Genomic DNA, 20760 nt, shown 5'->3' with positions numbered 1-20760 from the left:
GCCAAATTCTGAACTGATATGTTTCTTTTTATATATATAGATATATATATATAATTTTGTTTCATTGTAATTGAAAAATTTACTGCCGAACGAAGACGATGACGCCAAGAACACCGATAACAATGACAACATACAGTGCTCAACTAACCAACCACAACCACAACATTTACAAGAAGGTCACCAGCACTACAGGTTGCTGACCAAGAAGAGTCTTGGAGGGCAGGGGATTGTAACAAAAAACAAAACAAAGAAAAAGAAAGAAACTAAAACAAAATTAAATTAAAAATAGCAGTATATATATAGTTGATATAAGCATGTATATGGATATTATGTATATATATATATATATATATATATATATATATATATATATATATATATATATATATATATATATAATCTATGTAGGGTTAGTGGAAGAGAACACCAGTGTTCGATTATTAAGAAAATCTAAAAAATAAGTGTAATATTTATTCATATATGTGTTACAGAAGATCAAAACAGTATTGGTACCGCCAGTTTAAAATGCAAACAAAAGGGATTAATATTTGATCGCCTATTTCAAACTCTCTTCAACCTCTGTTTATATTTGTCTTTCTGAAAATAGCGTTTCAGACGCATTGTGACTCTTTATAAAATTTTAATCCCGATTTTATTTGGATTTTTACAATTTTGTGTGTTTGAAATTCAATATTAGAAATAAAAACAATTGCAAAAATGAAAACCAATTAAGAGATTAAATGCCATAGAGAGTCACGCAGCATGCCATTTTCAGGGAGACAGATATAAACAGAGGTTGAAGAGAGTCTGACATAGATGACCAGATATTGGTCCCCTTTGTTTGAATTTAAAACCGATGGTACAAATGTTTTGATCTTCTGCAACACATATATGAATATTTATATATAAAGTTACACATACATTTTTATAGAAATATATTAAGAAAAAAATGCCAGCTCAGGTTTGTTCTTTCAAAATAAAAATTAATTTTTTTCAATTTTTGCAAATTAGTTTTACTTCAGATAATGACTTTAAAAAGGTCTTAATATAAAGGTAAGTAATTGATATACAAAATGTGTAATTTTGATAGTGTTTGGCAGAGTCTTGGAAACTGATGACTACTTTCTAGATATGTTTTCTTCAAATGTTTTTTTTATCACACAATAAACATGTAAAACATATTTGAAAAGAATGACCGTTCAAACTATTGTCCATTTGATATATATATATATAATTAATCAACCATTATTTTTCTAAAACATTTCCACTATATATTTTAATTACACAAAAATATATGCTGAAATATTCCCCGATTTTGGATTTAGCTATTCTTAAGAAAATACAAAATCTTTTATTCTAATTCTGCTGATTACTTGTAATTTTAATTAACTCATCAAGTGATCGATCTATTACTAACTTTCTATAACTTTCCCCTTTCTCTCTCTCTCTCTCTCTATATATATATATATATATATATATATATATATATATATATTTATCAAAAGTTTAATGTAATAAAGAAAAGACAGAATTAAAAGATTGGAATAGTTCATTATAAACAATAGGGAATATCATCTCGGATATTTATACTATTTTAGATATAAAGAAAGACTAATTTTAGATTATGTCTTGGATTAAAAAAATTTAACTGGCTTTGCAAATTGACTTTTTCCTGGTCTAAGCAATCCAACCTGAGTTCAAGAGACGACCCAAGCTGTCAAAATTTCCCTAATATATATATGTATATATAAATTCTTCTAGATCTTTCTTGGCTAGATACAACATTTGCTTGCAATTCAATTTCGAAGTATGATTCTGATAAAGAAAAAAAATGTTACCCATCGATTCGATGACCCAAATGGCCATGATACTATTATTTGAATGTTACCTGAATATCAACCCTCCCCTAAACCTCTTGTGAGAATAATTATATATGAATAAAGTTGATATCGTCTTTGAATCTAAGTTATAATTGTTTTTTATTCTTGGAACATATGTAAATGATCTTGTATTAATTTTGTTTACTGCATAGTTCCCCTACTTTAGCTCCAGAAGATCTAACTCCTCTTTTATAAAGCTGATTATATTGGTACTTTGTATCTGAACAACTGGTTGTAATTCCTATACATTCCCCATCATTACAAAGCCTAGCTTTATAGTTGTCTATCCATTGTTGTTCTTGCATTCTGAGTTCAGACCATTATATATCATTTATTTGAAGGTAAACAGTTACATTTGGTCGCTACAAACAGCCATCTGTTTCAGTCAATTAGATTTCAGGCAACCTTAAACCATTTGACGCTAAAGAAAAAAGAAAAAAAAAAGACGTTTTTTCTTTTTCTTTAGCATCAGATGGTTCAGGGTCGCCTGATTAAGTCTCATGGACTGAAAGAGATAGCTGTTTGTAGCGAGCAAATGTAACTGTTTACTTTCAAATAAATAAAAAGTATTTTGCTTTTGCTATCGAGCACTATCTAACAAACAACCTTGTTGAGTTCTTTAGTTCCTACTTTTGAATATCTCAAGCCTGGATATATATATATATATATATATATATATATATATATATATATATATATATATAGAGAGAGAGAGAGAGAGAGAGAGAGAGAGAGAGAGAGTATTAAGGTACATTTTATTGTTTCTTTTTTATTTCCAAATCAAAGACTCTGGTACATTTTTAAAGGATGAATAATGTTGATGTTTTGACTTCTATTTGTGATGTTATGGAATCGGTGCTGAGGAAGAGACTCATTGAATTAATAAACAATTGTTTCCTCATAGAAACAATCGTACACCAACACACCAACATTTTTTTATTAACGCTGAATTCATGAAACTGATATTTATAATATGTAATAAACTGATTTATTTGAATTTACTCTCTTTTCTCCATTTCTCTCTCTCATATATATGTGTGTTTTTTAATGATGAATAATGTTTTATTTGACTTGTGATATTATGGAATCGGTGCTGAGGAGAATACTTATATATATATATTCCAATATGTCAAAACATCGTTAATTCATTACCCACACAGCATAAGCCGTATAGCGCAATGGTGAGAAGCCTTGACTGTTATTTGGGTGGTCGCGTTTCGACCCTGGCTTAAGCCGTACTGATGAGCTGTGAAACAGCGAAACAGTATTGTATGTAAATGACTATATATATAATTGAATTTTTAAGACACTAAATTACTAATCACATTATTCATATCCAGATTAATGTAGCTATTTACTTTTTATATTTATTGCTACATATTCTCTTCTCTGTATATATGTAATATTTTCATTGTTATTTTTAACAATAACTGTATTATTGATGCTTATTAACTACCTGATCCTTAGAGAGATTCCTTCCTTATATATATATTATTGTTCCATGTACAAATGTATATGTATACATTATATATACACACACTGAGACGATAAATTACTAATCACATTAGTTATATTCTGATTGATATGGTTATTTTTATATTTGTCGCCACATCTTGTCTGCTCCAGCCTTATATTATTCTTTAGCTTTCTAGTGCACTGAAAAACATTGTAGGAACATTGAGCCAGGCTTTCAATTTAATCTATATGATAAAAAAAAAACATTAATAATCTGAACCTATACATTGAATAAACTTCCAATTCCAAATTTATTGGAAAAGTTTTGAGGGTGCAATGACAGAAATATTGTCGCATTAAAAATGTAGACATAATTTATATTTTTCCATTAAAAATGCCTTTGAATAGAGTTTTATTTATTTAGTTTTTAAATAAAATAAATATCTTGTATTTTAGAAATATGTAAACAAAAGAATACACTAACTTTAATAGTTGGGTAAAAAACATCTGAAATAATTATTAACAAAGCTATTATTATATTTTAATGGTTATTTGTGCATTTAAAAAATATTTATACTTATAAAAAGGCATGAATATAAATTTTTCTTAATTTGTTTTACTGATAAATCAATGAATTTGAGAAAGAAAAAATCATAATCTTAACAAATCTTATCCTGATTAAATTCAACCTACAATTTTCTAAATAAAAATACAAATATATACATACTACATAAAAATTTAATTGTTTTCTCTAAATAAGGAAGTTTCTGTTTTCTCTTTAAATAAGGCAGATTCTATTATGTTCTTAAATAAGGCAATTTCTAATTCCTCCTTAAATAAGGAAGATTATATTTTATTCTTAAGGTAGATTCTGCTTTCTCCTTAGATAAGACAATTCATATTTTCTCCTTAAATAAGGCAAATTCTATTTCTTCCTTAAATAAGACAGATTCTTATCTTTCTTTAAAAAGGCAGATTCTTATCTCTCCTTAAAAAGGCAAATTATTATCTTTCCTTAAATAAGGCAGATTATTATAACTTCTTTCCATGATTTCGTTGGACTTCTGTTGCCAACTGAACCAGCTACCTCAACTGTTCTGCATCTATTAACCCAAGCACACATATCTCTTCTGTAACTGTGACGAAACAATCAGTTTCCTGTTCTGTATATATCTTATATTGCCAGATTTTCTCTGAAGTTATCAGTCTTTCAGACTGCATATTCATCTAATTATACATTGCTGCAATATTTAGATACATACTTGTAATTTATTATGATAGATGTAAAAAGTGTATAGTTATGTACATCTAGCACATAATGGTGTCAAATGGTATATAATTTGATGTGAACATTTAATTAACTTCTTCCATAAAATAATTACAGTCAAGATATATTTAATAAATGTTATCCTTTTTGTAACAGAGTATTACTTAAGCAATGATGTTTGGTTAATTACACACAGTACATGACAATTTAAATGAACAATAAATTATATAGATAATTATATATGTTGATCAGAAATAATCGATCTTGGATTAGACAAGGGAAATAAGTTTATTTAATTTTTTTCTTTTACAACTAATAGATTTTTAATAAAATAAAGGGAAGTTATGGTGAGGCCGTGGTTAATAACACGGACTGACAACCTGGGAAAACCAAATCCAGTTTGTTTCACAGAAGAACCTTTGCTTAGGGATGTTGGCAACCTTCACATGGTCTTTCTTGTAAGTACCTGATGTATTTCTAGAAGAAATTCTAACTATAAAAATATCGGGGAAACCAATGCCAACAATAGAATCTTCGTATTCATATGAAATTAAATGAAATAAAAATAAATGAATCATTTCGCAAAACGACAATGGAAGTTCTATTCATATATCTATTGTTAATTAGTTTCTTTCTAAGGGATGTTAGACAAAACGTCAGGTGTGGTTTTTGAAAGCCAGTACTCTAGGATAAGCACACTATGGCCTACAAAAAATGCTTGAGTAGCTTTGTCTGCAGACCCAGTTGGGGCACCTTCAGCGATTAGCAATAAACTAACCTCTTGTCAGGGAGAAAGCAAACTCAGTGGGTGGAATTCCTAGTGCTAAACAAAACCACAGCTCAGCCTGACATGCAACAAAGTCATTGTTGAATGCTTCTGTATAAGTCGAAATTTTATGTGCATTGAATTTAATTAATTTAGTCTCTATTGTATATATATAAATATATATATATATATATATATATATATATATATATATATATATATATATATATTAGTGATGGGACAATTCTAATATTTTTCCCAATTCCGATGCAATTCCCGATTCTGTACTAAATTATTGATCCTAATTCTTTATAAACATCTAAATATTTAACTATAAAATTGTTATTTTTTCCTGATTACCGTGAAAATATGTTTTAAATGTGTATATATTTTCGCAAATGTGAAAACACTAGCGGTTTTAATCTATAGATTTTAGGTTTACTGGTAATTAAAAATCAATAAATCTTTATTATTTTATTATTACTACCAGCAATGGAAGAGATTGTTTTAAACAAAATCAAATAAAAAAGATGATTATAGGAATCGTTTTTGGCATCAGAAAATAGGCACACATTTTTCTGTTTCTAATTACAGGTATTAAATCTGAAATTAGCTCTTTGATACATACTTTGTTGATGTTGAATTTTTTGGAAGAATATATTTTAATTCCTTAAGGTCACACAGAAAGTGGGATTGAAAACGCAATAGTACCTATAACAAATAATGGTAATAATTATTGTGATAATTATAATAATAAAGTCTGAGTATTTTGGGTAAAGAAATTTATTATATATATATATATATATATATATATATATATATATACATACATATATATATATATATATATATATATATATATATATATATACACAGACATGGCTTTATTACACTGGCATGACAATGTTTGTATCTGTAGTTATTAATAACTAAGATCGTGTCAGATGAAAAAGTCTGTCTTTTCATTTAGCTGTTTATATTGAAAGCTTTCATCATCATGCCTGCATAAATAAATATTTATATAAATAGCTCTATTTACTATTGAGCACTATTTTATAATGTGTTTGCAGCTAATCATTATTGAGGCGTCTGGTTAAAGAGTATGGAATTTACCTCGTTTTTTTATATTTTTGTAGTGTCGTCTATACTCTGCAAGCAATCTTTTGTATTTCTGATTGTAATTGACTGAGTATGGATTCTACTGCAAAAATTATACAGTAAAACAATAAAACTCTTTAAAAAATACTAATAATAAAAGCAACAAGAATGGAGCAAATGAAAATCAACTCCTAACAATCACAAAGAACAATAATGCTAGAAAAAAAAAACACTCTTGGATCCATATATCATCAATTACAAACAGAAACACACAAGATCGCTTGCAGATTCGAAAAGATGATTATAAAAATAAAAATACTGTCATCTTTAACAAGACTTTTTTCATAAGTTAACTTTGTGACTGTGTTCGAATCTTCTGACCAGCAGTAATTATCACTTCCTACATTAATGATTGCAAATTCATGAAGCACTAGTATCTGTAGGTATAAAAATAATTATTAATATATATAATTATTAGTTCCTTTAAGATAATTAAATTGAGCCTTGTCTGTGGAATTAAAAAAAAGTTAGTCAACTAGCAATACACAACATTCTGACTTTGAGTTGTTAGAATGCTCTATTATTTGATTATGTTACGCCCACATTTACATTTATAGGTATTTAATTTACCTAAATTCTATTTAAAATTTCTGATGGCCTAGAAGTAACATGCTAGCCAATGGAGTCAAAGGCTGACTTTGTGACTGGGTTCAAATCAGCAGTAATTATCACCTCATGCACTGATGATTGCGAAAATCTGAAACACTAGTATCTGTAGGTATAAAAATAATTATTAATACATATATATAAGATTTATAATATTATTTAAATCAAAAAGCTATCCAAAACCATGGATTTACATGTGTTTCAAAAAAACTTTAATGGCAAACATGAATTAGTCAACAACTGATATAAAATTACAAACAAAATATATAGAAGTTTTCCTTTGTTTTTCATACTACTAACCACATAATTTGGATTTCTTAAACCTTGAACTTATAATTTTAGTTATAGCTTGCGATTGTAATTATTATATATAATTATGATATTGGTTCTTTATTCCATGGGAGGTTTTTCATTATTTCCTTTTGACTGACGGAAATTTCTAAGTATTATGTCATTTGCATGCTTTTACCCCAAATATAGATAGGTATGGTATAAACATAATTATATTTATAGAATAAATGTTCAAGTATTGGTTTTCTTTACATTGGCTATTACAACTAGACATAGGGGGAGTGCCATTCCTTCCTTAGTCATGATAAATGTTTAGTAGTTGGGCAACACTTTTGCAAGCCTACAGAAATGTGCTCGAATATTTGTTGCTATTATTTGGGAAGGGGAGATAACTATATTCTAACTATTAAGAATATATAAAAAAAAGCTTAAATTGTTTGCAAAAAAAAATATGAATAAAAATAATTACGGGTTCAGTTTTGAAAAAAATCACAAGATAAAATTTAATGAATGTTCTTTTATTTTTGTGACAACAAACAATTAAAATTTTTCTTTATTCTTTCAAAATTATTAATATTTAATATTTGGTATAATATAACAGTGTTTGCTAATAGGCCAGGAGACTGGGGTTCAAGAAGACTTTAAATATGGTACTTGATGTCCCCTTGCTACATATTAAGCATTCTAAGGAGAGGATCAAGGGCAAGAGAAATAATTCTGGGAATGGATTGGGCCCTTCTTTACATCTCAATATAGCAGTTAATGAAAATAGAGCCTTTGAGAGTCACCCTTAACTATAGCTACTTTGCTAATATTTCTTTTATCACGAAACATCTGAGATATGTGCCAAGATTACTCTGCAATGATCTTCTACACATAAATAGGGAGTTTTTGGTATTCCATTATCCATTGTAAATTTTCCAGACGTCTTAGTCATGATTAATGAAATCCCAACTTACATACTAGTTGTAATCTTTAGGCTTTAGTCTCTCAGACATTAGAAAAGTATAATTAAATTGTATTTATACAACTTTGGTTTAACCTGTTTGGTTCATTAATTATTATTAATAACCAAATAATCACCTCCGCCAAAGTGCAAAGATAGCATGTTCATATAATTTAATACATAAAGTTATTTTGAGATTTTAAGAGTTGTTTCCCCTTACAAGTATAATTGTATTTCATTTTCTGTATAAGTTTGAAAAATGTGCATGTAAATAAAAATTGAAAAATTAAAATGAATTAACTACATCCTGTTAATGTCGGTAAAGTATAGCTAGTGACCACTAATTAGATTGTCATAAACTTGGGATCTATCTTTGGATGGTAAAATTAAAATTAATATTTTGGAATCACACAAATCTGGATCCAAATCCTAGCATTTTTGGTAGACTTCTTTCAAATCGCAAATATTTTGAGAAACGAGTTGGATAAAAAATCCTATAGTAACTCTTAATAGTAGAAAAAATAAATCGTTTACTGCAGTCGAGAGTGACCCAAAGCCTACATTTACATTAGCTACTACACTTAAATATATGGTAAAGTGTCATTATTTTCCTAGGATTAATCCATTTACCCTTGATCCTCATCTTATAATGCTGAATGCTTAGCAAGGGGGTATCATGTATCATTATTTAATCTTTATGATTCGACTGAGGATTGAACCCAGCCTCCTGACTCATAAGTAAATACTTTAGCCTTTATGCAAAATGGGCCTTTCAACCCTGACTAGTAAACCCTACAGAATAGTGCATTCGTGCATGATGGTTAAAATGTAAGTTTAAATACTAAACTTTTTTTTATATAACTACATCCACTTGACCCTTTTTCTTCCCTCCTGCGCTTGCATGTCCTTCACCTTTACTTTCACATCTGATTGATAACCCTCCTCCCAGTGTAATGATGATACTAGTATGCTCATACACACACTACTTCTACCCCCACTATCTCTTATCTACTTTACTTATGTTTCAATACACTAATCAACTATCTAATCTTCGATGAATCACCCTTCTTCTTTCATAACCCATTTCTCTAAACTTATCTTCTACACTCCCACCGGATTTTCTTAAACGTTTTTCTATATGCATATAAAAAAATTATTTTCCAATAAAACCCGTTTCTACCATGGATTAAGGTCGGTTTCACAACCGAAATATCGGTTGGTATTAGAGATGTGTTTGTGTTATTATTTAAACCAGTCTGTTTACATATTTATTCACTAATTCCATATTCTAATAATTGCATTAATTACTTATAGAAATAAACATCTACCATCAAATTTATAGCTGAAATTGTTCACAGTTCATAGTTAGATGAAGTATGGATGTTAACAGAGGTTAGCACTCATATTTATGTATATGCTTAAATCTAAATTTATAAAGTAAATAGTTTTTGTATTACTTATTAATGGTTAATGCTTAGGTTCAAGTATAAAAATAAAATTTGCATTTTATAGTCGCTTTATTTCTTAGGCTTACAGCAGACTTTTGCAACACAATCAGACCATTAAAAAAAAAAGAAAGATTGTTGACCAAGCAGTGGTCCAATGCATTTTATGCAAACATTTCACTGTTAAAAATTCCCTTTTTTTACTTACTTTAGGTAATTAATAATTTTATATTATTGAAATATTTTTATATTTTGAGATAAGATCTTGCTTATAAGAAAAGACTTTGGTAAAAATCTATTAGTGCTTTTTCAATATCTGATCGGTTGAATGGTTTCTAATCATATAGGTGATCATCTACACATTAACTCTAACCTTAAGATTTAAGATTAGTTAGGGTTACAGTTAGTAGCCAGAATTACATATTGCAATATAAACAATTCAGTCGATTACATATTGGAAAAACACCGATTTATTTATAATATACAAGTGTCTGATATAACTAATCCATTGCAGTTTATGGCATGGTTAGAACTTGGTAAATATAAACTTAATATCAACATAAATTATTTTAAAGGAAATACAATTGGGAAAATATTAATCGAAAACTTATTTTGCTTTACCTACTCATTTGCAATTTGTTTGCATTAACAAAAAAAAATTTGAACACAGTAATCATGTTTATTTGATCATTTAGTAATGTAAACAAAGATGACTGCTTTGCTCAGAATTGGTATTTGTGCAATCCTCTAAAGCTCCCAACTTCTATTAAATCTTAAATCTTTTTATGCAAATAAGTTACAGGTCACAAATGGGTGAGTTAAGCAAAATGAATTGTTCTTGATTAATTTTCCCAACTTTATTTTATTTAATAATAATTTATGTCAGTAATAGTAATTAGCTTTTATTTTAAAGAATAATACTGTTTGTTTATGCAAGTAGTTTTGCATCCGAAGGCATCTTTGGAATACTGAAGTTAAAATGACTCAATGTCTAACTTTAGAAAAAAAGGCATTAACAGTGATTTATTTAAATCATGAAAAGTGCACAATGTAGCGATCTCTGTGCAACTTGCTTATAGCAGTGTAGTGTGCAGTACGTGTCCGAGAGGATGCATGGGTGCAACCGATTGTAATCGGACTTATGCTTAAAAACATGCTATCAGTGTAAAAAGTTGTACCATCCTAAATTGCTAACATCGTAAGTTTTATTTTTATGTGTTATTCTTCATGCATAAGACATAGTTTTCTTTAAAGTATATCCATTTTCATGAATATATATTTAATCTCCTGTTTTTTTTTTGTTTTTTTTTTTTGGTCTTATGTTTAGTCTTCATTGATACCTTTTTCCATCTTTATTTTTCTTATATTTTATTATGTTACTAGAATTTAGATGCTATCAAACAAGTAGGTTTCTTTGCAAGAATAAAATCTTTTAGGAATTAAAAAAAAACAAAGAAAAAAGACAAAGAAAAAAATTAAAGTGCATGGTAGGAATTAATTGGATTAAAAAAATAACAAGAAGGAGAATGTAATTTTCTTTTCTTTATTTTTTTTTCAAGACTCTAATTTGGTAAATCTAGTTATCTGGTACCAATCTAAGAAACATGACATTTTATCCCAATCAGGTGGGAGCACAGTCTATGACCGAACAAAGAACATGATTGACAGTCATGTACGTCAATACGGCAGAGAAGTGACGCAGATGGTATCTTCAGTACAGATAACATGTAGCACACAACATAGAAGACATATATGACTTTGAGAGCGACGCCAGCCAGCAAGCATGCATTTCATTGTTAGCCTAAACAGAACCACGGAAATTTAACCGTTGCATGTTATAAACTAGCTGTCCCTACCCGGCGTTGTCCGGGAATATTTTTCTTTTCAATTTTTTCCCCTTTTACCAAATTAATTTTTTTAAATAGGATTTTCAAAGTAACTGATATAAAAAAATGAAAAAAAAAAAAAAAAATGAAAATATTTTAAATCTTTTTTTAAAAATATGTTTACAGCTGATTACAAATTCATAGATATGCACTGACTTTTAAAAGTAGTTCTATTTAAGGAGTAGATAAAAATTTAAGTGTATCACTGCTGAGTAGACACACATTGCCTGGTACCGACTTTTTCTAAATATTTTATTGTTAAAGAAGAAATGTTTCGAGTGATCCTATTGATTATTACTAATGATGCCAAATCCAGTTATTTTGTCAAAACTTCTTATGCTTCATATTGTTGCAATTTCTAAATTATATTTAACCTATAATTGGAATGCTGACAGATATAATCACTCAGTCTCAGAATGACTCGCTGAGTAATGATAAGTAAGGGTTTAGTTCAGACTTCCTAAAGACACAAACTAGGGCTATCATATTTACTTTTTCTGTCCAAACTTGAATGGTTGGAGATAGAGTGAATTTAATTGATGAGTTTTGGAAATAGGGTAGACAGAAAAAAATAGTAGAAAAAGCTGGAATGATTGTAGATGTGAAATCTTGCATAAATAACTATAATTTATAAACTCATGATTCGACTGAGTTTAAATTTTGACATGGGCGATTCGGAGGTTACTACTTTATAAAAATCTTATACATTTTTTTTTATTCGTGGCATCATCTATATATCAGGGCCTCGACTTATTGAGTGATGTGTTAGTTTAGTATCGTGCCAGGATCAGATGGTTGATTACAAGGCAATATATTTTTGAAAGCGCAATGGATACTCTAAGATATTAGAGAGCTATCAGTGAACCATGTGCTGTAATGCATAAACGCCATCTTAATTTTTTTCTGACAACGTAATAAATTTAATATGAACTAATTTGAATTCGATTTCACTGTTAACATGGAATATTGATAATTTTATTTGTGTCGATTTAATTAAAATGTTTTATTAAAGAACTGATTCTTTAATTACTATCTAGATGTGATGAAAAAGATTTCTTTGTTTTCTTTTTCTAATTTTTATTTAAGATATTACCTTTCTTAAACATCTTAGTGATTAATTTGATTTGAAATTATTTATGGTGAACTTGTTTTTCACATTAATCCTAAGCAACTTATTTTATGCTAAAATCATAATTTATGCTATTTTTTAAATGCTTAAAAATAATGCTCGATAAATACGAGCTGTGTACTATATTTAAAGTGAAAACTACAATGAAAGAAAGCATGCCTACACATATTTTCCAAAATGTTGTGCAGGGTCAGATAACTCGACACAACTTCTTAAGAAATGCACAGCGATAGATGCATAAAAAATGGAGAGTTATCCGTGCCTGCGCATTTTAATATAGACGAAATGTAATTTATTTTCATTTTAATTTCCACACTAAATATGGTAAACTGCTAAGATTTTATATTTGTTTTTTTACTAAATAAAATTACATAATTCATGATCTTAATACAAATAAGTTGTTTGGAAGTCATTCTGAAATTCATTTTGTTATAAATAATCACAGACAATTTATTAAGATATGTAACACCTTGAAGTTTACCTTAGATAGTGTTCTTTTAAGTTAGTTGATTTTTTGGTAAGGTCCTGTAAATTTTGAGATAGATAGTATCCGTCTTTATTGCACAGGGCACTGTAATATGTACCATAATACATTTGAAAAATACTAATCGTAAGTTACCATTTTTATTATAAAAAAATATTTATACTTTTAAAACAGCATTTACTTATTTTACATGTGGATCAAAACAACAATTTTGTACGTCTTTGGTCAAAGGAATAAACCAAGTTAGCAGATAATTTTTTCAGCCAATAGCTAGTGTTATAAATACAACAAGATGATTGGTTGGAATTTTGACCAATTAAAAACCACTTTGTTAATGAACACGATAATTTATATTCATACTGAGATATTAAATAAATACATATATCTTAGTTGCTATTTTATTGAATTTTGAAGACAACCAGAGTTTTTGACATCACAGTTTCCGAGACATTTTGCTGACAGAAAAGTGAAAAATAAATAAATAAAACTAATGATAATAATAATTCATAATATAAAAATAATTTAATCTCAAATCATAATAAACATTAAAAAATAGCAATTACAAAAATAACTTGTAAAAAAAAAGTTAATCTTAATAATAAAAAATTTTTGTAAAAATAAATAAAACTTCTAAGCTATATTCAATAATAATAACTATAATAAATAAATAATTTGTAACTAAAACAGCTTAAATTAAATAATTAAAAAATAAAGAAAATTGTCACATAAAATATTATAAATAATAATAAATAAAAATTCTGCACTAATTGAAGTAGTAATAAAAATAGATTTAAAAAAATAAAGAAAAAAAAAATATATATATAGAAGGTTTCAGAAACATCATAGCATGAAAACACTAGCAGACAAGTGACAACGACAGAGTATATTATGGAACGGGCGAAATTGGATAGGGTACACTTAGACCAACAGACACCAAGACAAAAATAACATGAAGAAAAGGTTAAGTACCAACAAACACCAAGGTAACATTGGAGGAGGTACCTGGAAAGAACCATTTAAATTGTGGTCAGTTATGGGCAAGCAACCGAATTACCAGGGTTACTTTTGGCTTCACTCATTAAGCAAAAATAATAAATAAAATAAAATGAAAATAAATATAATGTTGTATATAATTCGTTTTCTCCATTATGACTAATTTTAAAGTTGGCTTTTTTTCTTTAAAAAAAAGAAGTTAAATAAATTCAAGTAATCTCCCCTTTTAAGATATTCATTACTTTTCTTCAAACATTTTTTTCAATATATAATTAAGAATAGTTTTAACTTATTGTAAAGTTAAGAAAAAGTATATTCTTGATTTAAGAAAGTGAATAAGTAAAAATGCAAAGAAATAATAAATATAAGCTAACTTTGTTACTCTCTCTTTTTTTTTTCTTCCCAATCGTCTGGGAAATAAACTTTCTAATTTTAGTAATGAAAGTTTTAATATTTTTAAAAGAAATTAATATCTACATTATTATTATCATTGCTTATTAAACAGTTCCTTTTTGAAATTACTCTTGTTGATTATCTTAATATAGATTCGAAGAAATCGATAGAAATTTTTTTTTTAAATTATTAAATTTACAGTTTTAGATAAGAATAACTATAAAATTATACAGTAGGCCCCTGGGATACGATGTCCCTAGGATACGGTTTTCTCATGTTACGATGGGGAATACAATGTTTTTCCGGACCCTGATTACGGTATTTTCCCTGCCTTACGGTGTTATTTATAATGTTATTTGATTATATACATGTGCATTACAAACTATACTGTATTTTTTTTTTTACTAATTTTTAATACCATATCCCGGGGTTCTACTATATTTCGAAATTGGAGCTTGGAGCAGTGTAATTAATAATAATCTGGGTTAACAGGTAAATACTAGTCAGTTAGATTCTCAATGGTTTTCTTATATTTTTAGTCTTGTTACGAAAACTAATCCCAGATTAGGATCTAATATTATTTAGCTTTTTGTATATATATACACACATGGGACTAACTAGAAATTTGAAATTCGTTTGTACATTGGATAAGACTTTTTAGGTTTACTTGGATAATTAGTTTTTACTATCTTATTTAACAAGATTTTCAACATTAATATTAATTTCAAATTTGGTTTTATCAGATTCGTGCAAAATTTTTTTACCAGTTTGTAAAAGTCATTTTAAACCATTTTAATTAATTTTATGCATATTGTTATCACTCAAACATATCACCTTGAATAATTGATAACATTTTTTTCAGATTATTAGAAAGGTATTCACATTTTTCTGCAATATTCACACCCATGTTGACCTCAAAACAACCTCTTTCGTCAACAGAAAGGGAGTTATCTTCCATAATGATAATGCTCTTCCTCACAAAGCATTACTGACAAAAGATGTACTAGGAAAATTTGGTTGGGAAATGTTTTCCATCCTGCATATTCTCATCACCTAAATCTAATGGATTATCATTTATTTTGAGGATTGCAAAACCATTTAGATGGCTTTAGGTCAACATCACGAGAAGAGAGTGAACATGTTAGATTTATATTCCACATCAAAACCTAAAGAATTTTACAAGCCAGCCATCAAATTATAAAGAGTGAAGCTCATTATTGCTATAAATAAAGATTTTCAAAACACAGTTTTCATTTTCAAAATGAAATTATAAATCGGCAAAAACTTTTGCACTGACCTAATATTAAAACATTTTTTTAATAACTTTATTTTTTAATCATTACTGGCAATATGTGGGCTGGTTTTCTCATGCCATCGCAAAATTTAGGTCATTTTTCCATTTAACTTTCTGCAGATGCCTTGCGTCAAACTTGGGTATCATCCAATTTTTATTGAGGTCCTCTGGCCATACTGATCACATTTGATTATAACATTCTCCCAGTTAACTTGCTAAATCGTATTGCTAACTTTTGAATTCAAAATAATCTGTACACTTTAATAAATATCTTAGTCATCTCGGCCATGTTTCTCTCGGAAAATGCAAAGAGTGTACCTCACAGGAATCCAATAATGAGTCAGGTTCAAATTTCCAGAAGGCAAAATAACCAGAGTTCAATGAAAGGATGTCGAATTTGGTTAAATTGTAAAATTGTCATACAACCTGTGTTCAGGATTGAACTGAGAAACTCATAATAATCTGCATACTTTGATTAATACCCTTTTCATCGAGGTCCAGAGTCTCTGGAACAAAAAATGCTACAAGACTTGGAGAATGGAATGCAGGCAGTGTACTCTCATAGCTACAATAGAAGATTCGTTTAAAATTCCATGATAATCACAGAATTCAAAGCAAGGCACCTGAAGAAATCTGGAGATCAAAACGGCCAAAACATTGTGACAGCAGCAACCAAAATTAGAAAAGCAGTCGGAAACTTGTAAATAATAATAAATATTCCGCATTTCAAAAATACAGACGGATATTAAATAATTTTTAATCAATTTGTACTTAGTTAGATTCTGACTCTCCTTAATAGTGATATTCTGATATAATTAACATATATATATATATATATATATATATATATATATATATATATATATATATATATTGTTAAAAATGCTGCTTTTATCTACAGTTTACTTTTGAGTTTTCTTTTTTTTTTTCACTTGGGAGTCACCATTTATCAAGGCCCAAAGCCTCTCGAGGATAATAGTTAATGAATGTGAGTTGGCAGTGTAGTAATCGTTATTATTAATCATTATTATTTCCATAACCAAATACGATTTTGTTTAATCACCTCAATGTACATTGGCACATATATTTCCCTGTCATACTTGCTATTAGAAAGCCTCATGAATGTACATGACTATAAAAAATACATGTACACACTTTTTTTCTCTCAGTTTTTTAAGCTAATTCATGGTTCAATCATGAATTAGCTTCAAATAGACGAAACATCGATTCTCATCACATAGCTTGTTTGCTCTAATTATTTGTCTTATATCAAGTTTTTCTTAATTCTTTTTTTTTCCATTTTATTTGTCTTATACGTTCCAGTAAATTCTCATCTTTCCACTATCTGTTTCTCTGACACACACATACATATATTAATTTATCTTTAAAAAAATGAATACAATAAGCTTGATTATATGCATAAGAGTAATATTTATTCTGGATGTAATATGAAATCACAATTTTATCCGCGTACTGCTGTTGTACATAAAAAAGGGACCACATATAAAAATAGAATAGTATTAGGGCCTATTTTTCTTTTGTGTTTTATTTGAAGTGAATAAGTAGAATCAGTGAAGGTCATTCAAGATGCACGGGAATAAATGAAAGTTAATCTCTTACATTTGCTAACCAGTCACATTTTGTTGATCCAAAATTGAGCCGGATGATGTAACAATTCTGGACATTCATGCATCCTTAACTGCCATACATATTCCAGGATGTCATCTATCCACTCACTGTAGCTACCTCCTCCACTGGCATGTCATCTGCGTGGCCTTAAGCTGTTTATTGTTTATTTAATAAACAGATGTATTTCTGTTACATATTATAGATCATACATCAACAGTGATTAAGTTAGCTAGTGTGGATTTTGACAAGGATACATGATAATAACCCAAATTTGCAAAACAGAACTATTCTCAGGATTGAATCAAGAATAGCTGACATGTAAGGTTAAATCTATACAGCATAAACAAAACAGTTGCACAACAGAGACTGCCAATAATATGAGTCTGCCATGGGTTATGCAAATAATTGGGCCAATAATGTAGAAAACTTTAATAATCAAAGTGCAAAAAGTTACTTCAATCTCTCTGTTCGTGTATCATTCATTTCAATTAAGAAGTTAACTAAATAACAAAATAATTAACTAAGAGAACGTGAGTCTCTCTCTCCTAAGTTAATTCTCTCTGAAATAAAACCTTTAAGAAAACTCTCAGAGAACGCCTTTTTGTGTCTTTCATGCATGAAAAGAAGTTTATTTGTACAGAAAGCACTAGACGAATCTGTGACAATAAAGAGAAGCAGCCACATTAGACAAGGGTGATAAAGACTGAAGTATAAAGAACTTCTTTTGTTATTGAAAATATAACATTTCTTCCATGTTAACAGTCAGATATTATTCTTCCAGACAGGTGTTATTTGTCAACAATCTGCATAAAATATCCTGTTTTCGTGATTATTCTGGTTACTTCTGGAGATGGATATCCAACATATCAATCCACATTTTTTTAACTATTTTTGGTTATTGGTATTTCATCTTAATGAAAGACAGAACTGATATTCTTGCTACTCAAGCAAAATTTCAGCTAACGTTTTTATGATATTTAAGGCATCCATCGTTAATTTTTTTTTCAGAGTTGTCTTATTTATTCGCTGTTTCATTTGTTCCAGTTCATTTGAATCGTTGATCTAGTGGTCTCCATCAATGCGCTGTTTTGATCCCTCATTGTAATAAAGCTTCCTTGTTCAGTTACTACTTTCTAAGAACTGCAAACTTGTGAAACTCTTCCTGCTGACTGTTTTCCTCCTACCTATAACTCTAGTCTTTTCAAGACTAAAATCAATAGGTATCTCCTGTCTTTGCAATAATTATCTTTCATTCTTGTAAGCTCCTTACAGGAAATGGCTTGGTGCTTTGTCTGGAGCGTTTTCCATACAAAAAAAAATCCCTGTCACATTTTTAATTTATGCTATATAAATTCTGCACTCATTGTAACAGGACTTATCACTTAAAATGTATGGCCACTACTTTTTTTGAATTGCATGCAATGTAGTGGAATTCATAAGACGCTTGCAGATTGGTCAGTGTGGTTGTCTTCCTTTGTCCCTTTAAGTGTTGTGTGGATTGGCCAAAAGTCAAACCCAATTGTTGCTTCCTTAGGGATCTAAATTCGCTTTGTCACTTTTAATACTATAATGGACATCTGTTAATAACTGTATGATCTCATAAGACCCAGATGTCGCAAGCAAAGCCTTTCTCTTATAATTGAAAGAGCGAACAGCTGTTGGATCTAAAGCATGCATTAACGGGAGGGTTCTTCACATAAGTTCCTTGCATGCACAAATTCTCCAACTGTTCTTTTATATATGTACGTTCTATGGTTTGTGTATCACACTTTATTACTTAACTAAATTGTTCAATTTATATGCACGGTTGTTGATCCTTTCCTTAAAAAACGGCCCTCAAATTCAACTTTTAGTGCTTGTCTGCTTATAAATACAATTCTTTTTTGTTTGCAAGAACTAAAGTTTTGTTTTAGAGAAATATATTTTTAATAATCTTTATTTAGTTAAAAACCATTATTATTAATAATAATAATAATAATAATAATAATAATAATAATAATAATGAACCAATGTAAATGAGGTGATTTAAAAGTAGTAGTTTTTCATTTTAATTGTCACAAACAACGTATGGGATTTTATTATATTTATTGATTTTACATATGAAATCAAATTCTTTCCAGTTTCAGTACTCTTATAATATTTCGCTTCAAACTAACAGCATAAACATTGATCTTTTGCAATACAAATTATATTTATTGAATTATCATATCTGATATTGAGAAATTCTTCTCATACAAAATGTTTATAGATTTTTTAAATAACCAATTTAACTGAAATGTTCATCATATATATATATATATATATATATGTATGTATATATATATATAGTAAATAACAAAGATAAATATTATCTTTGTATTAGAACCTATCGAGTCGAGATAACAGATAGCGAAATATACTAAATAAAGCAATCAAAGTTTTTTTTTTCAATATTTTTTCAAATTTATGCTAACTAGTAATACATTTTTTACTAATGTTTACCCTTTGATAAAGAGAGCTTATCTTTAAAAATCCATGTGTTAAGTAATTTTCTTTATTATAATTCATTGTTTGAATTTTTGATTGATTAATAGATATTATAATTCATTGTAATTTATTGTAATTTATTCAATTTATATATCTGCTTATCATATGAAAAACATTGGGGTTTTATTTTTCATTAAAATTCTTACATCTTAAATCAAATTATAGCCCTATGTTAATTTCTTTTTGTTCACACTATTTTTTTTATTTTTCTCTCTATTTTCCTGATTATTACGTCCACATCCTTTCAGATTATCATCCACTAAATATACTTCAAACATATAGTACGTAGTGTATGTACGATTTAATTTACTTAAACGTTTTATTTTTCTTAGAAGCTTGATTATATGAATACTAATGACATTTTTAACTGTATAATTATTTAATAAAAGTTTCAATTCATCATATTAAGTAACATAATTTATATTTCAAATCTAAAACTGTTCATTAATTAGATTAAGAGATTTCGATGAAGAAATTTTAATAATAATAGTTGAGATTAAACATTTTTCTCACTTTTTTTATATAAAAAAAGTAATAAAATTGATTTTTACTTTTTAAACATTCATTAAAAATTCGTTTTAATCTTAAAATAAAAAAGGTGTATACGATATA

General features: G+C 28.2%; 1 protein-coding gene across 1 annotated transcript in view; it reads right to left on the bottom strand.

Annotated features, from left to right (window-relative positions):
* The window catches only part of LOC145248803 (uncharacterized), a 2668808-nt gene that overhangs the window by 145818 nt on the left and 2502230 nt on the right, over nt 1-20760 (bottom strand). Inside the window, exon 13 of the mRNA XM_080110455.1 lies at nt 14283-14315. Within this exon, the coding sequence (XP_079966581.1) occupies nt 14283-14315 (33 nt within the window). The remainder of the gene's footprint in view (nt 1-14282; nt 14316-20760) is intronic.

The sequence above is a fragment of the Euprymna scolopes genome, chromosome 27 (assembly GCF_053919585.1).
Source record: "Euprymna scolopes isolate OS-2025 chromosome 27, ASM5391958v1, whole genome shotgun sequence".
Classification (NCBI taxonomy): domain Eukaryota; kingdom Metazoa; phylum Mollusca; class Cephalopoda; order Sepiida; family Sepiolidae; genus Euprymna; species Euprymna scolopes.
The sequence above is the reverse complement of the archived record's forward strand: the minus strand, read 5'-3'. Positions and strand labels throughout refer to the sequence as shown.